General features: G+C 53.1%; 2 protein-coding genes across 6 annotated transcripts in view; one reads left to right on the top strand and one right to left on the bottom strand.

Annotated features, from left to right (window-relative positions):
* The first annotated feature begins 231 nt into the window (after nucleotides 1-231).
* SDCBP2 (syndecan binding protein 2) lies at nucleotides 232-12,911 on the top strand. Of its 3 annotated transcripts, none has more exons than XM_038369645.2 (9): nucleotides 232-358; nucleotides 6,566-6,643; nucleotides 7,072-7,141; nucleotides 7,674-7,783; nucleotides 8,520-8,681; nucleotides 9,147-9,322; nucleotides 9,418-9,589; nucleotides 11,395-11,486; nucleotides 12,314-12,911. In XM_038369645.2, the coding sequence occupies exons 2-9, from the start codon at nucleotides 6,590-6,592 to the stop codon at nucleotides 12,366-12,368; spliced, it is 891 nt and encodes a 296-aa protein (XP_038225573.1). In that variant the 5' UTR covers nucleotides 232-358; nucleotides 6,566-6,589; the 3' UTR covers nucleotides 12,369-12,911. The 3 variants fall into 3 exon arrangements, with proteins under 3 accessions (XP_038225573.1, XP_038225569.1, XP_043351790.1); XM_038369641.2 differs by having other exon boundaries at nucleotides 8,517-8,681; XM_043495855.1 differs by lacking the exon at nucleotides 232-358 and adding an exon at nucleotides 2,326-2,410 and having other exon boundaries at nucleotides 8,517-8,681.
* Nucleotides 12,912-14,182: 1,271 nt separating this feature from the next.
* The window catches only part of SNPH (syntaphilin), a 34,106-nt gene continuing 27,232 nt past the window's right edge, over nucleotides 14,183-21,056 (bottom strand). For all 3 annotated transcript variants that reach the window (XM_038369044.2, XM_038369043.2, XM_043495854.1), the window contains 2 exons: nucleotides 20,092-20,241; nucleotides 14,183-18,725 (listed from right to left, as the gene is read on the bottom strand). In XM_038369044.2, coding sequence (XP_038224972.1) covers nucleotides 17,489-18,725; nucleotides 20,092-20,241 — 1,387 coding nt within the window. In that variant the 3' untranslated portion in view covers nucleotides 14,183-17,488. The remainder of the gene's footprint in view (nucleotides 18,726-20,091; nucleotides 20,242-21,056) is intronic.

Below are 21,056 nucleotides of genomic sequence, written 5' to 3'. Positions count from 1 at the left end.
GTATCCCGTTGAAGCAACGCACTCAAGAGTCTGTGACTCCAGGTTTGCTGCACGGAGCAGCCTGCGTCTCAGACCCGCATGTATTCCACGCATGCTCCTTGCTTCGGGCCTGGGTGATCCTCACACATTTTGCCAGTGTGGAGCAGGAACAGAGCTTGGTTTCCTCTTTCCTGAACCTGCCTATTTCCTAGGCTGCTGAATTCCTCTCTGGTGACTATGTAGTCATCAGCTGATGGGGTGACGCCCCTCCCAGGCAGGCAGCACCTGTGTTTTGCTGCTATTATAAAATCACAGACCTTTGGAAGAGGAAGGCAGAGTGTGCTGGAGAAGAGAAACCTGCTCCAGAGCTGTTCACCAGGTAAGGAGGGACACCGCTTCAGCAAGAGAGGGGGAGGGATGCGCTAAGCTTCACCTGGCTCTCCCACCCCACTGCTCCTTCTTTGGGCTGTCGGTTTCCTTAGGGTTGGTAATCAAGCCCAGGTGTTTGGTGCGGGCTCAGGTTCAGCCCAGCTCTGCATTCGACTCCCTGGAGCAGTAAAGGTTGGTTGTCCCAGCTGGGGTTCTCCTCTCTGGGACGCTTGTCTGGGGGCTTGTCTGGCGGGTGCTGTATGGTATGCAGTCTGGTTTTTTCAACCAGGCTGAGATGAGGTGCTTTCACTTGCTCTAACTGAGCATGTTATAGGCACAGATTCTGCTCTCTGGTGGCGGCACTTCCCTTGGGACCGTACGAGCCCCCAGAGCTCATACACAACAGGATTAGGCTCAGAGGGCCAGATTGTCAAAAGGGAGTGTCACCTGCGATGCACAGTGGGAGCTCAGTGCCTGCAAAAAGCTGGCCTGAAGAGTCACCCAGGGAGCTGCTGGGCGCCAAGCACGGGAACCTCTGGGCCCAGCCGTGGGCGCCAAGCACGGGAACCTCTGGGCCCAGCCGTGGGCGCCAAGCACGGGAACCTCTGGGCCCAGCCGTGGGCGCCAAGCACGGGAACCTCTGGGCCCAGCCGTGGGCGCCAAGCACGGGAACCTCTGGGCCCAGCCGTGGGCGCCAAGCACGGGAACCTCTGGGCCCAGCCGTGGGCGCCAAGCACGGGAACCTCTGGGCCCAGCTGTGGGCGCTAAGCACAGGAACCTCTGGGCCCAGCTGTGTGTGTGACGCACTGGAACATCGGGAGACAGGCCCTCAGCTGATGTAAATTGTCCTAGGTACATGGACTCCAACTGAATTCTGACAATTTCCACATGTTGAGGAGCTTCAGAGTAGCAGCCGTGTTAGTCTGTATCCGCAAAAAGAATAGGAGAACCTGTGGCACCTTAGAGACTAACAAATTTATTCCAGCATAAGATTTCGTGAGCTACAGCTCACTTCATGCTGTATCCAATGAAGTGAGCTGTAGATCACGAAAGCTTATGCTCAAATAAATTTGTTAGTTTCTAAGATGCCACAAGTACTCCTTTTCATGTTGAGGAGGTGGCCCGAGCCCTTTGCCCCACAGTGTTAAATTTCTGAGGACCCTGTGGGGCTTGTGTGAAGGGAGCTCTGGGTTCTTTTTGCTGGGAAATCACTCTGTTCGGCTTTGCGATCTGCTTCCCTTGATGGTTATTGTGCGTCCAAAGCTGGTGGAATGGTGCTAGAACGAGGGGGATTTTTTTTCCTGGTACATTTTCCATCCACCCTGGAGTCATGTTGAGGGCTCAATCTGCTCTCACTGGAGTCACTCAGCAACTGACTTCACTGAACTCAGGCTTGATCCCAAAGTTTCTCCTCCAGGATTAGTGCCAGGGACAGGGAAGATGGTAACGTTCACACGCAGCTCAGGCTGGAGTTTGTTTTCCAGATGCCCTCACTGGGCACTTGAGTGTTTTTGGGTACTTCCATGTTCCAGAAGGGCTGAGGTTTAGCTGAGTGTGGGGCATCAGGACCCAGGGTGGTTGTTTTCTCTCTGGCCTCAGGTGTGTGCTGCTGTTCTGAGATCTTGGCCCTTTTCATCAGTGGCCATTGTCATGGCATTTATTCCAGCAGTTCACGTCATTTGGGAGACCCTGATCTTTTGGGCTGTGTTTTCAGAGTCAGCGGCTGTTTCCCAGCATTCGACATGCCCTTGGAAACAGGAGCCCTGCTAGCGGGGGGAAATAGTGACCCCTCCAGAACATCGTCTGTTTTGTTCTGACTAATCCCTGACTTGGGCAATCGTTGACCTGCAGAGCGGTAGCGGAACAGAAGGGCGGCTGATGTCACCATGTCAATAAAGTAGGCAGGGATAGCCTTTGCCTTTGCTATTAGATCAGCTGATAGTTTCTTAGGGACGCGGGTGGAAAAAACCAACCCCTGCATCACTGGGACATTGAAAACCAGGCTGGACAGCTCAACGGGGAAGAGTGTGACAGGCAGGGACAGGCTCAGAGCTGTATTTAGGTGAGTTCAATGGGAGTTGGGCACCTAGGATCTTGGCCTGAGTGCCCTAGCAGCTGGTTTTTGTTCTGTCGGATCAGAATGGGCAGAAGACCAGATTCTTTCCAGGTGTAACCAGGAGAATCGCATGCATTTACACCCACTGAGAATTTGGCCCTGAATCTTTAGGGGAGGTTCAGGCCAGACCGCAGGAAGAGTAGAAAGTAAAGCTACACCGCTGAGTAAACCAGGAGTCTCATGTGTCTAGCCCTACCCTGCCTCCACTCTCCTTCCCTGGTTGGTTTCCCATCACTCCAGCTGCAGACAATGGCAGCTTTGCCTGAGGCCAGCCTGCAGGGTTACAGGCAGTGATGAGCTGCCAAAATCTTAACAACTGGTTCCCTATAAAAAGTTCTGATTTAAGGGATGTGCCCCAGTATGTATTTTTTGTACCAACAGGGTTACCATACATCCATATTTTCCCGGGAGGAATTTTTAAAATTTAAAAATTCCTCCCAGACAGCGATTTAAGAACCAAAAAGCCTGACCTGTCCGGGAAAATACGGATGTATGTTAACCCTGCCTAAAGTTCTTTTTTAAAAAGATGGGCCTGAACTAGAAATGAGCTCAGTTTCACATGTGTGGGTCCCCACCACTCCCTGCGGGTGTGCTAGCGTGACCAGATGTCCTGATTTTATAGGAACACTCCCGATTTTGGGGTCTTTTTCTTATATAGGCTCCTATTACCCCCCATCCCCTGTGTTGATTTTTCACACTTGCTGTCTGGTTACCCTAAGGTGTGCACGTGTGGGTCCCAGCTGCTCCATGCCCCCCTCATTGAAGCAGGTGTGCAGGGTTGCTGCCCTGGGAACTGCAGGGCACCAGTGGATGTGGGGCCAGCTGCAGACAGGGGCATGGGGCAGGGCTAGCTGGAGGCAGGGGGTGCGGGGCTGGCTGCGGGCAGGGCAGAGGGTGCGGGTGTGGCTGGAGGCAGGGGCTGGCTGCGGGCAGGGCAGGGCAGGGGGTGTGGGGGTGGCTGGAGGCAGGGGGTGGTTGGAGACAGGGACTGGCTGCGGGCAAAGGGTGCGGGGGGCTGGAGGCAGGGGCTGGCTACAGGCAGGGGGTTCAGGGGGTGGCTGGAGGCAGGGCAGGGGGTGCAGGGGTGGCTGGAGACAGGGGCTGGCTGCAGGCAGGAGGTTCAGGGGGTGGCTGGAGGCAGGGCAGGGGGTGCAGGGGTGGCTGCAGGCAGGGGCTGGCTGGAGTATCACTGGGGGTGGGAGCCTGGCACGGTAAAAAGCTGGTTGTCACTTGGTTCTTCGGGGGAAGCCGTCACAGCTCGTACCTGGGGATTGACAAGAAGCCGGTCAGAGAAAAACCCGCAGTTCTGCACCTCATCGGGCTAGAGTCCGAGCACAGCAATAAACCCCAGGTTGCTGCTGCAGTCTCAAGCCCTTTCCCACCAGTGGGGCTGCTGGCAGAGGTTGCTTCCACCAGCAGTTGACAGCAGTGCGTGCTTGGCCATCAGACCGAGTTTTAACAGGGCCATGTTAACTTAGACCCTGTGGGCCAGCACCCACTCCAATTGACTCTAATGGATCTATGCCAATTGATACCATATCTATAAAACCAGGCATACCAAGTGTCCTGGCCTTTGTTACTAACAGTACCTACAACTGAGAGGGCTGATAAGCCAGATTTTACTAGAAACACAGTTTGTGTCCTTTTTGCATCCCAAACAAGGGAAGTAACTAGTCAGTTTCACATGTGCTGATGGTCAGTTTCATCTTCTGGCACCCCTGCCTCCCTTGCCTTGTTAGCCCTGCTGAAATGTTTGGGTTGTGGAGTCTGCAGGGGAACTTTTTTGGAAGACTCAGGTCTTGCCAGTGAGGGCAAATTGGCAAATTTGATCTGAGAATTTTCCTTGGAGCAGGATGTGAATTTACCTGCAGCATCTTCCAACAGGTAGGTAAGGGGATGTGTGTGCGAGAGAGAGAGACAGACTGACTGTACTCTGTGTTTTGTGTGTGTATCTCTCTCTGTCTATGGACATCAGGGCTGAAGCTGCGAACAGTATTGTCGTATCCTCCCCTGTGCTTCATTCGTAGGCTCCATTGCAGGCTCTCTCTCTCACACGTGCAGAGGGACAGATGTGCTTGTACACAGAGGGACGTATCACATGTGCACAGAAAGACATTAAAACACCCAGTCACAAGCCCACTGGAGCGCCCTGCAGGCGAGGAGTTTTAAGGTGGAGCAGAGCCAGGGGGCAGATACCTGCATTACTAAAAATAGAAGCTGTGCCAGCCTTTGCAGGTGGTGGAGGTGCCTAGGCGAGAGAGAAAAGGGATCCTATCCCTTTAAGATGTTCTGGCATTAGGGCTCCTTCCCTTGATGTGCAAAAACCAATCATGTGATGCAGCAGAAACTTGGCCTGGACCAGAAGCTGTATCAGTTCTAGGCCTCACGTGACCAACCTGTTTGAATGGGATCTTTTCATGGGCAGTGCCTGCTGACACAGGCGTCCTGTGCTCTGAGCTCCCAGCGCTGGGGGTGGCTCACAGCTGTGGGGAAATCGGACGCCGGGGCAGGCGCCCGCCCTGCTGCCTGTTTATTATGGGGGTATTAATGGCACAGAAGCAGCTATTCAGGCAGCAGGTCACACCAGCTAAAGCCACAGCACTTGGGTAGTTACTGGCAGGGGTTGGAAGCCAGCAAAACACAGAGAACAAATGTATGAGGCATGGCGCCAGTCTTCTGCGGCAGCTACCGCTTGGTGTGTACCCCCCCAACCCCCGGCACCCCCCCCGGCCAGGGCTGCAGTCATTCGAATGCAGTGGCAGGCTGGTCTGGTGGTGTTGGTGTTGAACCAGGTGCTGTGGGTCTATTCCTGGCTCTGCCACAGACTTCCTGTGAAACCTTGGGCCAGATCCGATACCACATTCTGCCTCAGTTTCCCCACCTGACTATCACTAGCTTGCGGAGCTGACTGGCGATGTGATACATGTGCACAAAATGAGAGCTTTGAGCAGCAGGAGGGAACAATGCGGTTTTAATTGCACAGGGTGGTATGGGCACTGACACTGACGTGACAAGGGAAGAATTTGAACCAGGCACGACTCAGCCAAAAATCTTATTGCCCTGGCAATTTCCTCTGAAACTCTGATGCCTTATGTGCTCTATGTGCAGAGTGTGTGTGTGTGTGTGTATGCATGCTTGTGTTTGTGTGCGTGCATGCACAGTCTCTGTTCTGTAGCGCCAACATGCATCACATGTGGGGGACTGGCCATGATGCCATGATCCCATCCTACGCTCATGCCCCCACTGGGCTTTTTGCCCATGAAGCTGAGCAGATTACAGGGTGATGGTTGGGCTGATGTCTTTTGCTTTGGCTGCTTGGGAGCAGAGTTGTGCCCAGCTTGGCTAAGAGAACCCAGACAGAGCTCATGTTCCAAACTAGACACTTGGGCCAGGTGCCTCTTTCTTGCAGATTGGTGAACCTGGTCTGAATTATCCTTCCTGTGGCTGTAGCCCAGAGGCAGGTGAACCATAGTGGTTTGGGCTCAGGTTTTGCTTTGAGCTGCTGGGTTCGTTTTGTGGTGTATTTGAAAACTGCTGGAATTGTAGGCTGTCATTTTAATTTGCATGGGGTTTCCTGGTCCTGCTTGCAAGTTAGGGGACGCTATAGCAAAGTGTGCAGAAGAGAAAGAAACAGCTTAAAGCAAGATGAGGGGTGAGTTGTGCATCACTGATTTAGGGAGCAGCCTGCTTTGTCTCTCTCTGGTTTTGGTTCTGCTACGTGAGGGTTCTGGAGTCTAAGAACAGAGCAATGTTACCTTGCAACCAGCAACACTCCAGCAAGAGTGTTTTATGTTCGATCTGACATCTTGGGCTGTGTGTCATGAACATACCACATTGGAACCTGAAACTTGGAACTGGGGGACAGTACTTGCCCAGCCCAATGTAGACTGGCCCTGCAGCATGCTGACTCTGGACATTAGTGTAGCAGTGTGTGGAGCTTTGTGCCCTGAGAGGCTGGGCCTTTCCTTGCACTGGTATATCAGGCAGCTCGGAATAAGGTTTGACAATGAATTGGGGGTAGGGGGGGCGGGGAGGAATGTAACCTTTGCTCTCTGCTCCAGAGCATCCATCTCACCCTTGCCTTCACATGCCCTCTAACAGGTGGTTCCAGTGGACGAAGCAGCCATGTCAACTCTGTACCCATCACTGGAGGACATGAAGGTGGATCAAACCTTGCAGGTAAGAGGCTGGGTTTTGGGTCCAGTTAACACCGAGCTCAGCTGTTGGAGCAGCTTCTGCCAAGCCCCCAGTGTGGCCCCGTCCGTGTGGAGGGGCGGTGACGGTGCGCCCTGACGGCCTTGCGCCGAGCGATGCGCTATGTTCCTTTTCAAGTGAAGGCCTTGGACACTGAGTGAGCAGGGTCCCCACCTTGCCTGTGGTTTGGTTTCAGTGACCAGCTCAGCTTTGTCGCCCAGCACCCTGCCCTGAGAACGTGTTTCCCAGCCCATTACATGGTGCTGAAAGGGAAGGCGTGGATTCACTCCAGCCACCGACAAAGTGCAAGGAGAATCCCAGTTCCCCAGGGGCTGGGGGGGGTGGAGTGATAAAACGCGCCAACTCTTCCCGCTCTCCATGCCCACATAGTGAGGTCTGTCTTCTCTTCACAGGCTCAGGTGAATGCAGCCACCAGGGCTCTGGCTGGGGCTGAAGAGAAGTCAGAGCCAGCCAAGGCGACTGGTAAGGCCCAGCTGAGACTCAGCCTCTCGCCACGAGAGCTGGTTTCAAGAGAGAGTCTTCTAGACCAGGAGTGGTTTCCATAGTGGCTCAGGGGGCAGGGGAAAGCACTTATGCCCCAGCGACCAAAGGGTCAATCTCAGCTGCACTCCCCTGCCAGGCCAAGCGCAGTGAGGAGGGGCTGTGAATTGGCTGCTTGGGGTGACACAGGGGGGAGGGACCGTCTGCGGGAGGGTCCGATCGTTGCCTTGAGGCTATAGGACAGGGGTGGCCAAACTTCCGAGCCGCCTATGACAATGCTCAGCAGTTCGAGAGCCAGGGCGCCCCTGCTGAGGCTCAGAGCATCAGTCCTGCAGTGGGGCAAATGGCTTCTGTCTTGCAGGGTCAGGGGGTCTTGGGGTTGCAGGACGTGGGTAATTGCTGTTCACCTCAAGGGAGGCACTCAAATCCTGTGGCAGGAGGACAGGGCCCCAGGGCGGTGCTTGGTCAGCTTAGCTCTCTGAATGGACAATGTTCTTCTCTCTTCCCCCCTCAGCCCCACCTGTTCTGTACCCAAACCTCATGGAGCTTGGGGATTATATGGGGCTCTCGCTCTCCAGTGAAGAGGTCCAGAAGGACCTAGCCCTGGTCCCAGCAAGTGGCAACGTAGGTATCGCTGTCTGGACAGAGAATGTAACTGTGTCTGTCTGTCCCCCCGCTGGCACTATTCACATTCTAGGCCTCAGTAAGCCGTGTCCTCGTCCCCACCCATGCCGGACACTCTGTAGTGTCTCCTGGTAGAAGGGGAAGGAACCAGCAGGCCAGACCCAGGCAAAAGTACCCTTGAAGAAGCAGATGGGTGCCTGAGGAGTGGCCCTGGGAGAGCCAGCCTGAGTCTCGCTTCCTGGCCGGCCTGTAGATCTCCTGGGGATTAAGCTAATGCCGGGGATTGGGCTGTCACTCGTTTCTGGGGAATGCACCGTATCCTTGTCTCCTATGCCGCTTGGAATCCCGCCTTCCCACACAGCCCCCAGCCACTGGCTACTCCTGATGCAGCCGGCTTTTGCTCCTGCCACCTCTGCTGGGTCTTGCACTTGGCGTCTGCAACATTCTGCAGCAGTTCTGGAGGAAAGACCTTTGTCTGAGTCCTGGCCCAATTGGGCGCAAGGGGCTGGGGGATGTGCATGGGGGGGGTCACCTCCCTTTTCTGCTGCCTGGCTCTGCTACCAGAGAGTCTCCCATCTCCCCCCACCCCTGGCCCCCCACTGCCCACTCCGGTGTTAGACACATGTGAGGGACCAGCCCTGCTGCCATTTTCCCCTCCCACTCTCATTCCACCCCATGGACCATCTGCCCTTGAGTCAGCTCAGATTGTTCACGTGCCGGGTGGATTCTCCAGCAGGCAGGGGCCCTGGTCCCTTCCTCCCAGGGTGTGCTGGTCGCTCCACTGACAGGAAACAACCTCGGGCTGCGCAGGGCAGAGATCAGGCCGGGCCTGCGGGAGCTCCACCTCTGCAAAGACGAGCGCGGGAAGACTGGGCTCAAGCTGAAAAGCATCGACCAGGTGGGTTCTGAGGCCAGTCTGCGCTGCTCACCTTGGGTTCACTGGGGTCCCATCAGGCATCGATCCTTAGCGCCGGGGCTGGGACCTGCTTAGCAACCTCAGGGTTAATAAGAACTAAGACAAGGAGAAGCTTGGACCCCTTTGTGATAGTGATCTGTTTGGTTTGAGGATGCACTTTGCTGTGCTCTGACCGTGAGATGGGATACCAGGAACCAAACTCCCTGGAGCCAGCTTGGTGCCAGGCTCGTACTGGCAGTGCCCACTGTGGTCCTTCACCTCTGTCACAAACCCTCACATTGCAGCCCCAGGTTTTCCAGCTGAGGACTGGCCAGCATCCCTTGCTGAGCTGCTCCAGAGTCAGCTGGAGTGGTCACCATTGAGCGATGTGAGCACTGTCCCGGGCACGGGATGCCTGGTGCACCCAGTGCCGCCCATGTGACAGTCTGACTCCTCCTCATCCCGCAGGGGGTGTTTGTGCAGCTGGTTAAGGCCAACTCCCCGGCGTCCCTCGTCGGGCTGCGCTTCGGGGACCAGGTGGTGCAGATCAACGGGAAGGACTGCGCTGGCTGGAGCACGGACAAGGCCAATCGGGCCCTGAAAAAGGCCGCCCCAGAGAAAATCGTCATGATCGTGCGAGACAGGTGCATGGGGTGGGGGACGCGCTCAGCCTGCGTCCGGCTTTCTCAGCGGTGCGTCAGGTCCCGACTAACCGCCTGTGTCCTGGTGCCTCCCCCAGGCCCTTCCAGCGCACGGTGACGATGCACAAGGACAGCACGGGGCACGTGGGGTTCGTCATCAAGAAGGGGAAGATTGTTTCTCTCACCAAAGGCGGCTCTGCAGCCCAGAACGGCCTCCTCATCAACCACTACATCTGTGAGCTGAACGGGCAGAACGTCATCGGCCTGAAGGTAAAGTGCCCGGCGAGACGTGCTGGGGGGGGTGCGCGTGTGAGACTCCCCAAGCCAGGCCCCGGGTCGGGAAAGGGACCTGCTTGTGACCATCCCTCGCTCGGGGCCTGGTCCCACAGAGGGAGAATCCCGCCTCTCTGGGGCAGCCGTAGGACGCCCCTTGCGTCGGGCTACGGTGCCCTAGAGCTGAAGATTTGTCTCTCTCGTGAGAAACAGGAACTGAGTGGTCTGACAGGTTTCAGAGTAGCAGCCGTGTTAGTCTGTATTCGCAAAAAGAAAAGGAGGACTTGTGGCACCTTAGAGACTAACACATTTATTAGAGCATAAGCTTTCGTGAGCTACAGCTCACTTCTATTCAGGGGACACCATCATAGGGCCTAATCACATCAGCCACACTATCAGAGGCTCGTTCACCTGCGCATCTACCAATGTGATATATGCCATCATGTGCCAGAAATGCCCCTCTGCCATGTACACTGGTCAAACTGGACAGTCTCTACGTAAAAGAATGAATGGACACAAATCAGACGTCAAGAATTATAACATTCAAAAACCAGTTGGAGAACACTTCAATCTCTCTGGTCACTCGATTACAGACCTAAGAGTGGCTATCCTTCAACAAAAAAGCTTCAAAAACAGACTCCAACGAGAGACTGCTGAATTGGAATTAATTTGCAAACTGGATACAATTAACTTAGGCTTGAATAGACACTGGGAATGGATGAGTCATTACACAAAGTAAAACTATTTCCCCATGGTATTTCTCCCCCCCACCCCACCCCCCACTATTCCTCAGATATTCTTGTTAACTGCTGGAATTAGCCTACCTTGCTTGTCACCATGAAAGGTTTTCCTCCCCCCCCCCCCGCTGCTGGTGATGGCTTATCTTAAGTGATCACTCTCCTTACAGAATGCATCCGATGAAGTGAGCTGTAGCTCACGAAAGCTTATGCTCTAATAAATTTGTTAGTCTCTAAGGTGCCACAAGTCCTCCTTTTCTTTTTGAGTGGTCTGAGATGCTGCCACTGTGGGTTACTGATGCCTCCTCGGGAATTGCCACTGTTGAAGCATTTCCTGTGGAGATGGGTCAGACCAGTCAAAGCAGCTGGGTCCTGAGGAATTTGCGGGGAAGATTTTCTAGAGCCACCCAGCCCCTTTCAGTAGGACTCGGGTCCTGAACGCCCCCTTGTGGTTTTGAAAATCTCCCCCAGCCGGTGTCTTTGATTAAAAGAAAGAACTGGTGGTTGGAGGCTGAAGGGAGCTGATCTCTTGTTAGATGTAGTGGGACTGAAAAATATCAACTGGAGTATTTGGCAGCAGAACACACTCAGTGGCTGTTTTGGTCCCTCCTCCCAGACCTCCCTTTTACTGGGGGCCCAGCGTGGCCCCAGCACGGGGGGTGAAACAAAGTCTTTTTTCATGTCATGCAGTGAAGTTAACTGCTGTGATGTCAGCCTGAATAAGGACTGGTTTGTGGGAGGTCCCTGCAGCTGCCCCTAGGGCGAGAGTCTTCTGATTTTAAAGGCTCCAGGGTTAAACAAATTTTTAAAAAAATCCAGGCTGAAGGATTTTTTTTTTTTTTACTAGCGAGGTTTGCACAGCAAATAACCGCCCCGTGCACGCCTAACTCACACCTAGCAGGGAACTGACAGGCTTACGCTCTGGCCACGCTACGTCTCCTTTGTGCTGCTGCCGAGTGCACAGCGGAGTGGCAGCTGTGCGGTCGCTCTGCCTCGGGGGGAACCCTTGGCCTGTGCTGTAGCTGACTCTGTGATATCATGTTTCTCAACTCTTCCCCCCTCAAGGACAAACAAATCCTGGATATCCTGGCTACAGCTGGTAACACTGTCACCATCACCATCATCCCCACAGTGATCTACGAGCACATGGTCAAACGGTAGGGACATTGGTTTCCCAGACACATACAATGGCAAAGCGAGTGCCTCCTGGCCCGGCGTGTCCCAGCTGGAGGCATCTGTGAGCCCTTCATAGCTCTCTGTTAGAATTCAGAGCCTGGGCTCCAGCCCAAACCTGACCCAGGCCAGCCACAGCCATGCCCCGGGGCTTTTATTACAGTGTAGGCATGCCCTCAGTGCTGCTGCGCTGGTCCCGTTTGTGCACTGCGGATCAGCCTTCCTGACTCCGCGGGGAGGCCCTGAGCTGAAATTAACACCTTTGTGAAGTGCTGAGTGCTTTCAGTCACAGGTGCCAGAGAAGGGTCTGGTTAATTACTTTAATTTTAACAAATTATGCCTTTCATAGGTGCCAAAAATCCCCCACAGCCTCTGTATGGTACTTAGCACCATGGGGCTGCTTGCTGCCGCTGGACTCTTGCATCTTTCCCTTTTCAGTTAAAAGGATCAAAACCCACGGTGCCAACAATGCTCATGCAAAGTCCCAAGGCTCCCTCAGCAGGCTTTTCGCAGGCCCGTTCCTCCACCTTCCTCTGTACCTTGTGTGGTTAGAGTCGACGCTGTTTGAGGGACCAGGTCATGCTCCTTTTCTGACAGCACTGGGCGCACTTTGTGCTACATACATTGGTTTATCTAGTAGAGTGTTTTTGGTGCTGTTCATGAAGAGTCAATTCCTGCCCTCTTCACCCCCCAAAAATGTAAGGCAGGTAGTCTCTGTCCAAGGGAAGGAGGAAGTGTGTTAGGCAAAGATACTGGGCAGATCCTTGGCACAAACACTTCCTAACTGACCTTTTTTCCATCTACTAACTAGGCTGTCACCTGGGCAGATCAAGTCATCCATGGACCACTCTCTTCCTGATGTTTAAAGCCAGGCACCTGGTCAGTGGGAGCTCAGAGAATCTTCCTTCCTTTTATTAAATGCAATATACCAAAGACTTTCCTACAATGCCTGGGAAAACAGGTGCATCTCTATGGGGAATATTCTAGGGCAAAGACCAACTGTTTCCTTTAATCTTTTATTCATTCACCTGGACAGGCTTGAGCCTTGTTTTGTCCATCCGATTGGCTGGTGTCCGAAGGAGTGTGGTGAGGTGGATGTGGGTAAAGATGCGGGTGTACATACACAGAAGAGAGGTGAGTGGTTGTGGGGGCCTCCCTGGTGGAGGCCATGTGATGTAACTCTTTCAAGACCCCACACACAGAGAGCTATTTTAATAAACTAAATTAAAGCTGCTCCTCTTTGCCTGTTCTTAAACTGAGGGAAGTGAGGGTAGTTTTAGGAGCTAATGAATCACTCGGTTGAGTGGCCATTGGCTCAGTGGCCACTCCAGCATCGAGTGTGCCCAAACCACTGTGCAATACTGCCCCAAAGTAGTTTACTATTGAAGGGTGAGCCCTGCGGCTGGATAGCAATGTATTCACACTTGTTCCTCTTTGCACAAGTTGGGACGTGACAAGTTGGGGTGGGGGGAGGGAACATGGGCATGAGCTCTTCCTCAGTTAAATTCCAGGGCAGCTGCAGTGCTTGAGGGAGGTGTTTGCAGAGCAGGTCAGATCAGAGGGGGTTTGTCCCATCCCAGATTAAGGTGTAGAGGAGGCCTCAAGGCAGAAAGACAGGTGCATGTCAATACACCCAGGCTGCTACCCAAAGGGGCGTAGTGGGGACTGGTGGACTGAAGTCCCAATTCCCTGCAGCATAAATTCCCCAGTCCTGGCGCAGAACACTGTACTCAGCACCAGCAGAAGTCGTCTTATTCCTTTCTCCATGGTCCACTAGAGCCACTGCTGGCAAGGGATGTTGTGCTGGGCCTCTGCCACGCTGAGAATCAAGGAGTTAAACGAGAAGTGCCCTATCCCCCTGTCTGCTCCATCAGCCTTCCTACTTCCCCAGCCCTCCCTGAGACACGCACCACTGAAGGAAACGTGACCCCACACATGTGGCTTGCCTGAAAGCCTCCGCTGAGCCCTCAAGCACAAGGCTCTCTGGGCATTGCTGCTTCTCCATCCCTGGCTCGGGGTTGACTGCCCAGGCCTGAGAGCTCGTTAGCGCCCCGGGAGCAGAATGGACATTCTGGGTCGAGGCTTCAAGTCCATGCTGCAGGGGCTAGGCCAGGGGTGGCCAGCCTGAGCCGGAGAAGGAGCCAGAATTTACCAATGTACATTGTCAAAGAGCCGCACTAATACGTCAGCAGCCCCCCATCAACTCCCCCTCCCCGCACCTCCTGCCCACCGGCAGCCCTGCCAATCTGCGCCTCCCCATCCCTCCCCGCACCCCCCAGGCAGCTGTTCCATGGTGTGCAGGAGGCTCTGGGGCGGGGGAGGGAGGGCATTGCAGGCTCAGGGGAGGGGGCGGGAAGGGGTGGAATGGGGGCAGGGCCTGTGGCAGAGCCAGGGGTTGAGCAGTGAGCACCCCCCGGCACATTGGTAAGTTGACGCCTGTAGCTCTAGCCCTGGAGCCGGTGCCTGTACAAGGAGCCGCACGTTAACTTCTGAAGAGCTGCATGTGGCTCTGGAGCCGTGGGTTGGCCACCCGTGGGCTGGGCCCTCACCCTAGCAATGTTTCGCTACTCAGAGGCAGGGACACTTTGAAAGGGGAACATCTGCAGAACGTGCGCTCCAGCCCAGCTCTCTCCAGATAAGAAGCCTACGGCTGGCTACACGGAAACAGACACGGCAGAGACCCAATGCCATTTATTACATCCACCAACAGACAAAGATTACAGGCCCCTGGGAACAAAAAGTGGTTACAGCTTTTAAGTTCTGTATTTAAAAAATATATAGATTTCTCTTTCAAATATAACCCTACACTGATTTCTCGGCAGAGCTTTGGATAGTCTAACAGACATGTACACACATTCACAAATACATTGCACAAGAGCCTTAGATCCTAGTTCCAATTACAGTTGCCATTTTGACTGGATTTTGTCCATTTCTCCCCAAATACTTTATATTACATTATCAAACCCAAGGCTCCTTCACTCCAGGCTCCCGCACTGGCTACCAAAATCAGTAGCCCACTTTTATCCTGCAACAAGCTCTTGTCTCAAAGGGATATTGATTTGTGACAGTCCAGACATGCTGGATACAGGTTGTGAAAGAATGAGCATGTGGCAACATCAACACATGCAGCAACATCCCTCTGCCTCCCCTGCCCCCCATAACAAATGGGGGGGGCACAGGACCAAGGTAGCCGGCCACGTCTGGTAAAGTCTAAATAAAGCTGTTTGACAGTCTGACCCAAAAGGCAAAAAACACCGGGAGGTGTGTCAATGTGATCAGCCCCAGATGATTGGACCCCGCCAGATAACTAGCTTTAAACCATCACAAAATGAAACTATTAAAATAAATACTCCCTCACCCAATGTGTGTGGAGGAGATGGCAGCGGGATTGGGGGGAGGGAACGTAAAAGAAGAAACATTGTTTGTTCAAGTAATCGTCAAGGTAAACAAAACCTTTGCAGCCAGATTCAGAAACACGTGTGCAATTCTGTACACAAAGTATATGTGCATAGTTATCACTGTGCATGCGTGTGTGTGTGTACACAAAAATGCACTCGCCATTCTGAAGGCCTGGCCCTTCGGGTCAGTCACTTCACAGAGAAGACAGATGCAAGGCCACCCAAACCCCAAGCTGATTTTATGCGTTCTCAGGGCTGAACAATGCAGATAACCCCGAGCTGATTACCCATCGGAGCACTGGAGCGTACGCCAGCAGGCTTGCGCTGAACATCTAGATTGGCAGAAGAACTGGTTTGGATGAGGTCTCATTTTCTCTAGGCATTTGTCCCCAGCTGATCAATCTTGGCAGTGAAATTTGGCTTTTAAAGGGATTTCAGGAGGCCACTTGAAGACGTTTTCTGCCAGCCTAAGTTTTAGACAAGCTGTCTCCAGAGAACAGGGCTACGCGCTCCCTGTGCCCTGCATAGCCCTCTGCCTTCTGTTCTGTCCCCGCCACCACTGAAAACAAATCACCACTCCATGCCAGTTTCAGGCATCTCCAGCTTTCAGAATCAGCACCGAAAGCTCTGCGGCAATGGGCAGCCAGATGCCCCCCACCGCTTGCGTAACCAAAACACTCTCACCCTGCTCTCCTATCGGACATTCCAGTACTGAAGGGAGCCATGGCTCCGGCCTGAGGAAACCCCAGCGGCTTCTCCCTGCCCCAGGACGAAGAGCTGGGATGGAAGCAGAGCAGCATCAAAGCACTCCGGGGCCTTGGTTCGTCTTTGAGTGTAACCCTAAAGGACTCTGCCAGCAGTGCAGGTGTCAGCCTGTCTTTGAAACCTGCAGCCATCTGAGGTGTGCAGCAGAGAAATTTCCACAATGGAGCTTCTGTTTGCAAAAAGTGAACATGGTGCACAGCACGGAATGAAAGATGCAGAATTTAAGGAGTTCTCACCATGGGCAACCTGGGTGCATATGCAATACTGCACAGAGATACAGCAGGTGGCTCTGGCTATGGAGATTCACATGAGGTATATCTGGCTTCTCTCGCTTGGCCACTGGGCCCTTACTGTCATACCTTCCAGGAGGCAAAAAGCTTTAGAACTGGGTCAGCAAAGCAGGACTTGAACCAACAGGTCCAAATCCCCAGGACAGGACAAGGATAAGGGAGTGACGTTCACATGGTTTCCAAAGCGAATTTGTAGACAAGCTTCTGTCCACTCCACTCTGTCCTCTGACCCCATCCTCTGGGGGAAGGAATTCTGAGTCACTGAGTCTGCCACTGGCAACGGGAGTAGATTTGGGCAGCCCTCATTGCTCCACCCTGCTCCTAGAAGGAGGGAAGCCACGTTCTGCACCTGCTCTCACACTGATTTAGACTAGACTCCTCCCTGCAAACCGGGAATTCAGTCCTCTCCCTGTTTATTCTGCAAAGCATGTTGGAAATAAGGACATCTATTCTAGAGAGGCACCTCCCCCATTCTAGCCCTTGTCCCCATCTCTCCTGCCCATGTCTTCTTGATTTCCCCTTTGTTCTCGACACATTAAAATGAGTCTCTGCAAGCACTGTCACTTGAGAGCTACAGCCACTTCAAGCATTACCCTGTGTCCCCAGAGCACTGGGCAGGGTTCTACCCGCAGGACTCCCCTCACACTGATGGCAGGCATGGTGTTTCCCTCTTGGGACTCAGGAACAACTGTAAGAACAAGTATGATACAATAAAAGGCCAGTTGGGCAGCTAGCCTCTCAAATGACCCAGCCATGTCCAGAGGGAACAATAGAAGAGGACTAGTCAGGGGAGGAAAGGTGTGGGGGGAAGGGATCCATCAGGCCAGGAAAGGGTTTGTAGTGCTTTTTCTCCCCGGATGAAGTGACCGTGGGTACATCTACACAACAAAAAAAAAGGTCCCATGGCAGCAAGTCTCAGAGTATAAGGTTAACTGACTTGGGCTTCTGCAGCAGGGTTCAAAATAGCAAGTTGGGGTTGTGCTGGAGTCCAGGCTCCGATACCTGGTGAGGGGAGGGTCTCACAGCCTGAGCAAGAATGTTGACCCTGCAATATGTAGCCCTGCAGCGTGAGCCTGAGACAGCTGACCCGGGCTCTGAGACTTGCTGCCGCAGGACATTGTGCTGTGTAGACGCACCCTGTACATACACATCTGTGCTACATAGACTTCACTTGTGGACAGTGCAAAATCCATCAGCTACATCACCTGCCGGGCAAGTGTCTCTCAGCAGGAGGTTGGGGTGGCCCCCCCTCAACTCTATGCTTCCAGAATTGGCCTTTTTTATTCCTCAAACATCTCAGAAGCCAAAGCAAATCCAGAAGCTCATTTCCTCAGGCCCCTGGCAGGCCTCCTGGAATTGCAGATTCTAGATGCAGCAGATCAGAGGATGTCAAGTTGCCCATGTACTTCAAATAAATAAAATGAACGTTTTGTGTATCTGGAATTTACAATCAGTGGTCAAATAAATTCTGGTCGTTTCACAAAGTCGTACCTTGAAGCATGTGCAATGTGTTTGGTTGGTGGAAGAGGAGAGTTATGGCTGGGAGCTGCCACTGCTACCTCCCACGCTGCTAACGGAACGACAGTTGATCTTCCGTAAGGTGTGCAAAGCGACCGTGCAGCACCCGCGGAGCAGCGAGCTGATATTGTATATGGGCTGGCCCTGCCTCCGCTGAGTACGGCACAGCCAGGCTACCGTGGGCACTGCCGGCACCACCACGGCCAACAGATCCACAATGAAATGGCGGCTCCAATAGCTTTTCGGTACTGTGGGTTCTTGGCTCAGCTCGGCAGCGTCTTCCTCCAGGGTGCAAACGACGCTCACCGACTGGCTAGTGCTCGAGGGCTGGTGTACAGCAGGGTTGTTGGTCACCAGTCCCTGGCAGCCCTCTTGCCCCTCCGGAGTCTCTGGCCCAGCTCCTGCAGTCACCACCACAGTGGAGTTGGGTTCAGTCGCCATCAAGTCCGTGGTCCCGGAGAAGTTCTGGGCCTGAGTCTCTGAGCTGGGCACTATGTCTTCCATTTCGGACACCCACACTGAAGTGGGGCTGCCCAGACTGCAAGCCTGGGACTTCATGACCTTTTCCAGGATAGTGTCCAGGTCCGGTTCGTAATGCACAAAGTCAGTTTGGATGGCCTGCTCCTGCATGCAGCTCGCCTGCACTCCAGCCTCCACGCTGCCTTGTGTACCCAGAAGTTTCTCATAGGTGGAGCTGGTGGGAAGTCTGGAGCCCAATGTGAAGGAGCTCTGTAGAGACCCCTCCTCTGTGCAGAACTCTACCCCTGATGCGAGCAGGCTGCTCTGCTCCAGCAAATCCGTCCGGCTCAGTGAGTCATCTGCAGCCACGAAGCCACTGTCTGCCACCTCCTCAGCTGACAGGGTCTGTGAGTCCCCAGCGTTCCTGTCCCCTGCTGCCTGGTCACTCAGCTTGGTATAGGTGGAGCTGCGGGTGAGTGACCGGGCTGGAGAACCCCCCACTGACTCCCCAGCCCCTTCCTCCTTCACAGCCCCATTCTGTGCTATCTCCATGCTGTGCAGCAGTGTCTCCAGCTTCTTATTCTGGATGTTGATGTCCACAAAGTATTTCTGAAGGCCTTTGTCCTTCTCCATCAGGTTGTTCTTCACGGTGTCAATCACCTGCTTTAGCTGTTTGATCTCCTTTCGGGCCTCCTTGAGTGCCAGCTGGGCCTCCACACGGTGGCACTCTTCCTCAATCCAGTCCTCCTGCATCCTTGAGAGCTGGGTCTTCAGATCCTCAATCTCAGTATCCCTGCACCAGACAGACAGACAATCACCACCACTTCCACTTGAGGGGACTGGCGTGACATGACTGGAGGTTGGAATTTTCCATAGGTGTTGACAGTCCACGCTAAAAGTAGTTTGGACGGTGCATTTCTGGGGTCACTCTCTGAGGGCAATTTATTGTCCAAACCCCCTAATCACTATCTTTCTCCTCTCACCTATGCAAGGACCTTCTATACAAGGAGAAGGGCAGACAGGACTTATATGGGTAAAAATGGTCGCACACTGAAACACAAAGTATTTTGGCACAAAGTTGTTCTGTGATTAGATTGTCCAATCCCAGTTCCCTTGGGTAACAGCAGCACTGGGGAGGTGTGTGTGTTCAGTGGGGAAGGGGCTTAGAAAGCACGTAGGGGCCTTGGGGATACTTTCTGAGGGAAGCAGAGTGCGGGGACAGCCAAATAGAAACCGTGTGACCATCTCTTACTGTGGTCCCTTCAGATGAGAATCTTCTTAGCTCTGCAGGTTTAAACTAGTGTAAATGGTGGATTCTCTGTAACTTGAAGTCTTTAAACCATGATTTGAAGCCTTCAGTACCTCAGCCAGAGGTTAGGGGACTGTGACAGGAGTGGGTGGGCAAGGTTCTGTGGCCTGAGATGTGCAGGATGTCAGACTAGATGATCACAATGGCCCCTGCTGACCTTACAGTCTATGAGTATAGTTCACAACTCCATCCCTTTTCCTTGATATTAGGTACTGGGGGGGGGGGACGGGGATTTGTATTCATATACAATGCTCAATAAATATACAGTATACAGGTAGAAATATAAGAACACCACAGTGTACTAATATCTGCTGCTCAAGAAAATCAGATCAGAGAGCCACTTGATGGAGAATGGGAGAGTCAAAAACCTGCCAGGTGAAAATCATGATCTCTGCAATCTCCAAATTTCCTTCCCAAATTTGGCAACAAACTTAAAACTGACAAAAAGAAACACTTTGTTTTACACAACTCCTGACTAACCTGTGGAACTCACTGTCACAGGATGTTACTGACTGTTAGTCAGATTAGCACAAGGATTAGACATTCATGTGAATAATGAGATCATCCACAGCTACACATTTTTATCCTATATAAGGAATATAAACTCTCATGCTTCAGGGCACAAACCAACCACAAATTGCCTGCAGCTGGGAAGGCTGTTTCCCCTCTGGTCATAGTTGTCCACTACATGGATTCTGGCGCCCCCCTCTGAAGCAGTGGATACTGGCCACTGTCAGAGACTAGACACTGATTTGGAGGTTCCTATGCATTCAGTTACAACCTTCCCATTTCCTCATCCCCACTGGTGTTGGGACCTTACTGTTTCCTGCTCACCTGCATCAGCACTTACCTGTCCTGGAGTCTCTCTTGGGTGTCCTTCAGCCGGGCCTTCAGGTGTCTAATGCAGACCTCCTTCTGCTGGAGGGGGGTCAGGTACTGCTCAGGAGTGGGGGGCTTTATCCCATGGTTATCACTGCACAGACTATACTTGATGGGCCGCCTAGGAAAACATGACAGTCAACAGCCCACCAAGCACTACAAGTAAAACAATCCCAACCACGTCAGTGCTGCTCTGCACAGAGCCATTCCAACCTGGACTCAGCTCAGCTTTCCCTTGCCTTTGCTGGCAGGAATTCTAGCACAGCCAGGCACTGGGACATAGGCTGATAGGAGCCAGGAGTCTCAAAGGGAGAGAGGAGTTTCACTTTAACCTTTTCCTCCCCACTTCTGAGATCTGAAGTACAAACCCCCTGGATTACACACCTTCCTGGACTCCAGTGAGACATCCCAGCATGTGCTCAGCTGACCACACCTAGAGCACCCCAGATTGGTACTGGAGAAAGGAGCTTGTCTGTGCGACTAACAGAAGATCCCCCTCACCCTCAACACTCAGCAGTGTAAGAGCCCTGATATTCCTAAAGTGGGACACATGGTAAGACTATTAAGAACTGCTGAATATCACGTATTTTCATTCAGAAATTAAAGCAGGTGTCCTCTGACCAGATTCCCTTAGGGCACCCTCCCACCTAGGTAAACAGTATTTGTGCAGCAGCCCTGAGCTATGGTTGTGGTTATTATTACTAGAGCTTCATGGGCATACAAAGCATTGTATGTACACACTGAAGACTAGCCCTTGCCCCCAAGCAGCCAACAGTCCCACTGCTATCAGCAGACTGGGTGCTGGGGCATCTCCCTGGAGAGGGACTTCACTTTACCCCTGGAAAATACAACCATCAGAAGCAAAAGGAAGTGTTCATTAAAAAAAAAGATGTTATGTTCTCTTACTGTTTATTACAGAAACATCGCCGGCCCTGG

The sequence above is a fragment of the Dermochelys coriacea genome, chromosome 13, assembly GCF_009764565.3.
Source record: "Dermochelys coriacea isolate rDerCor1 chromosome 13, rDerCor1.pri.v4, whole genome shotgun sequence".
Taxonomy (NCBI): domain Eukaryota; kingdom Metazoa; phylum Chordata; order Testudines; family Dermochelyidae; genus Dermochelys; species Dermochelys coriacea.
The sequence above is the reverse complement of the archived record's forward strand: the minus strand, read 5'-3'. Positions and strand labels throughout refer to the sequence as shown.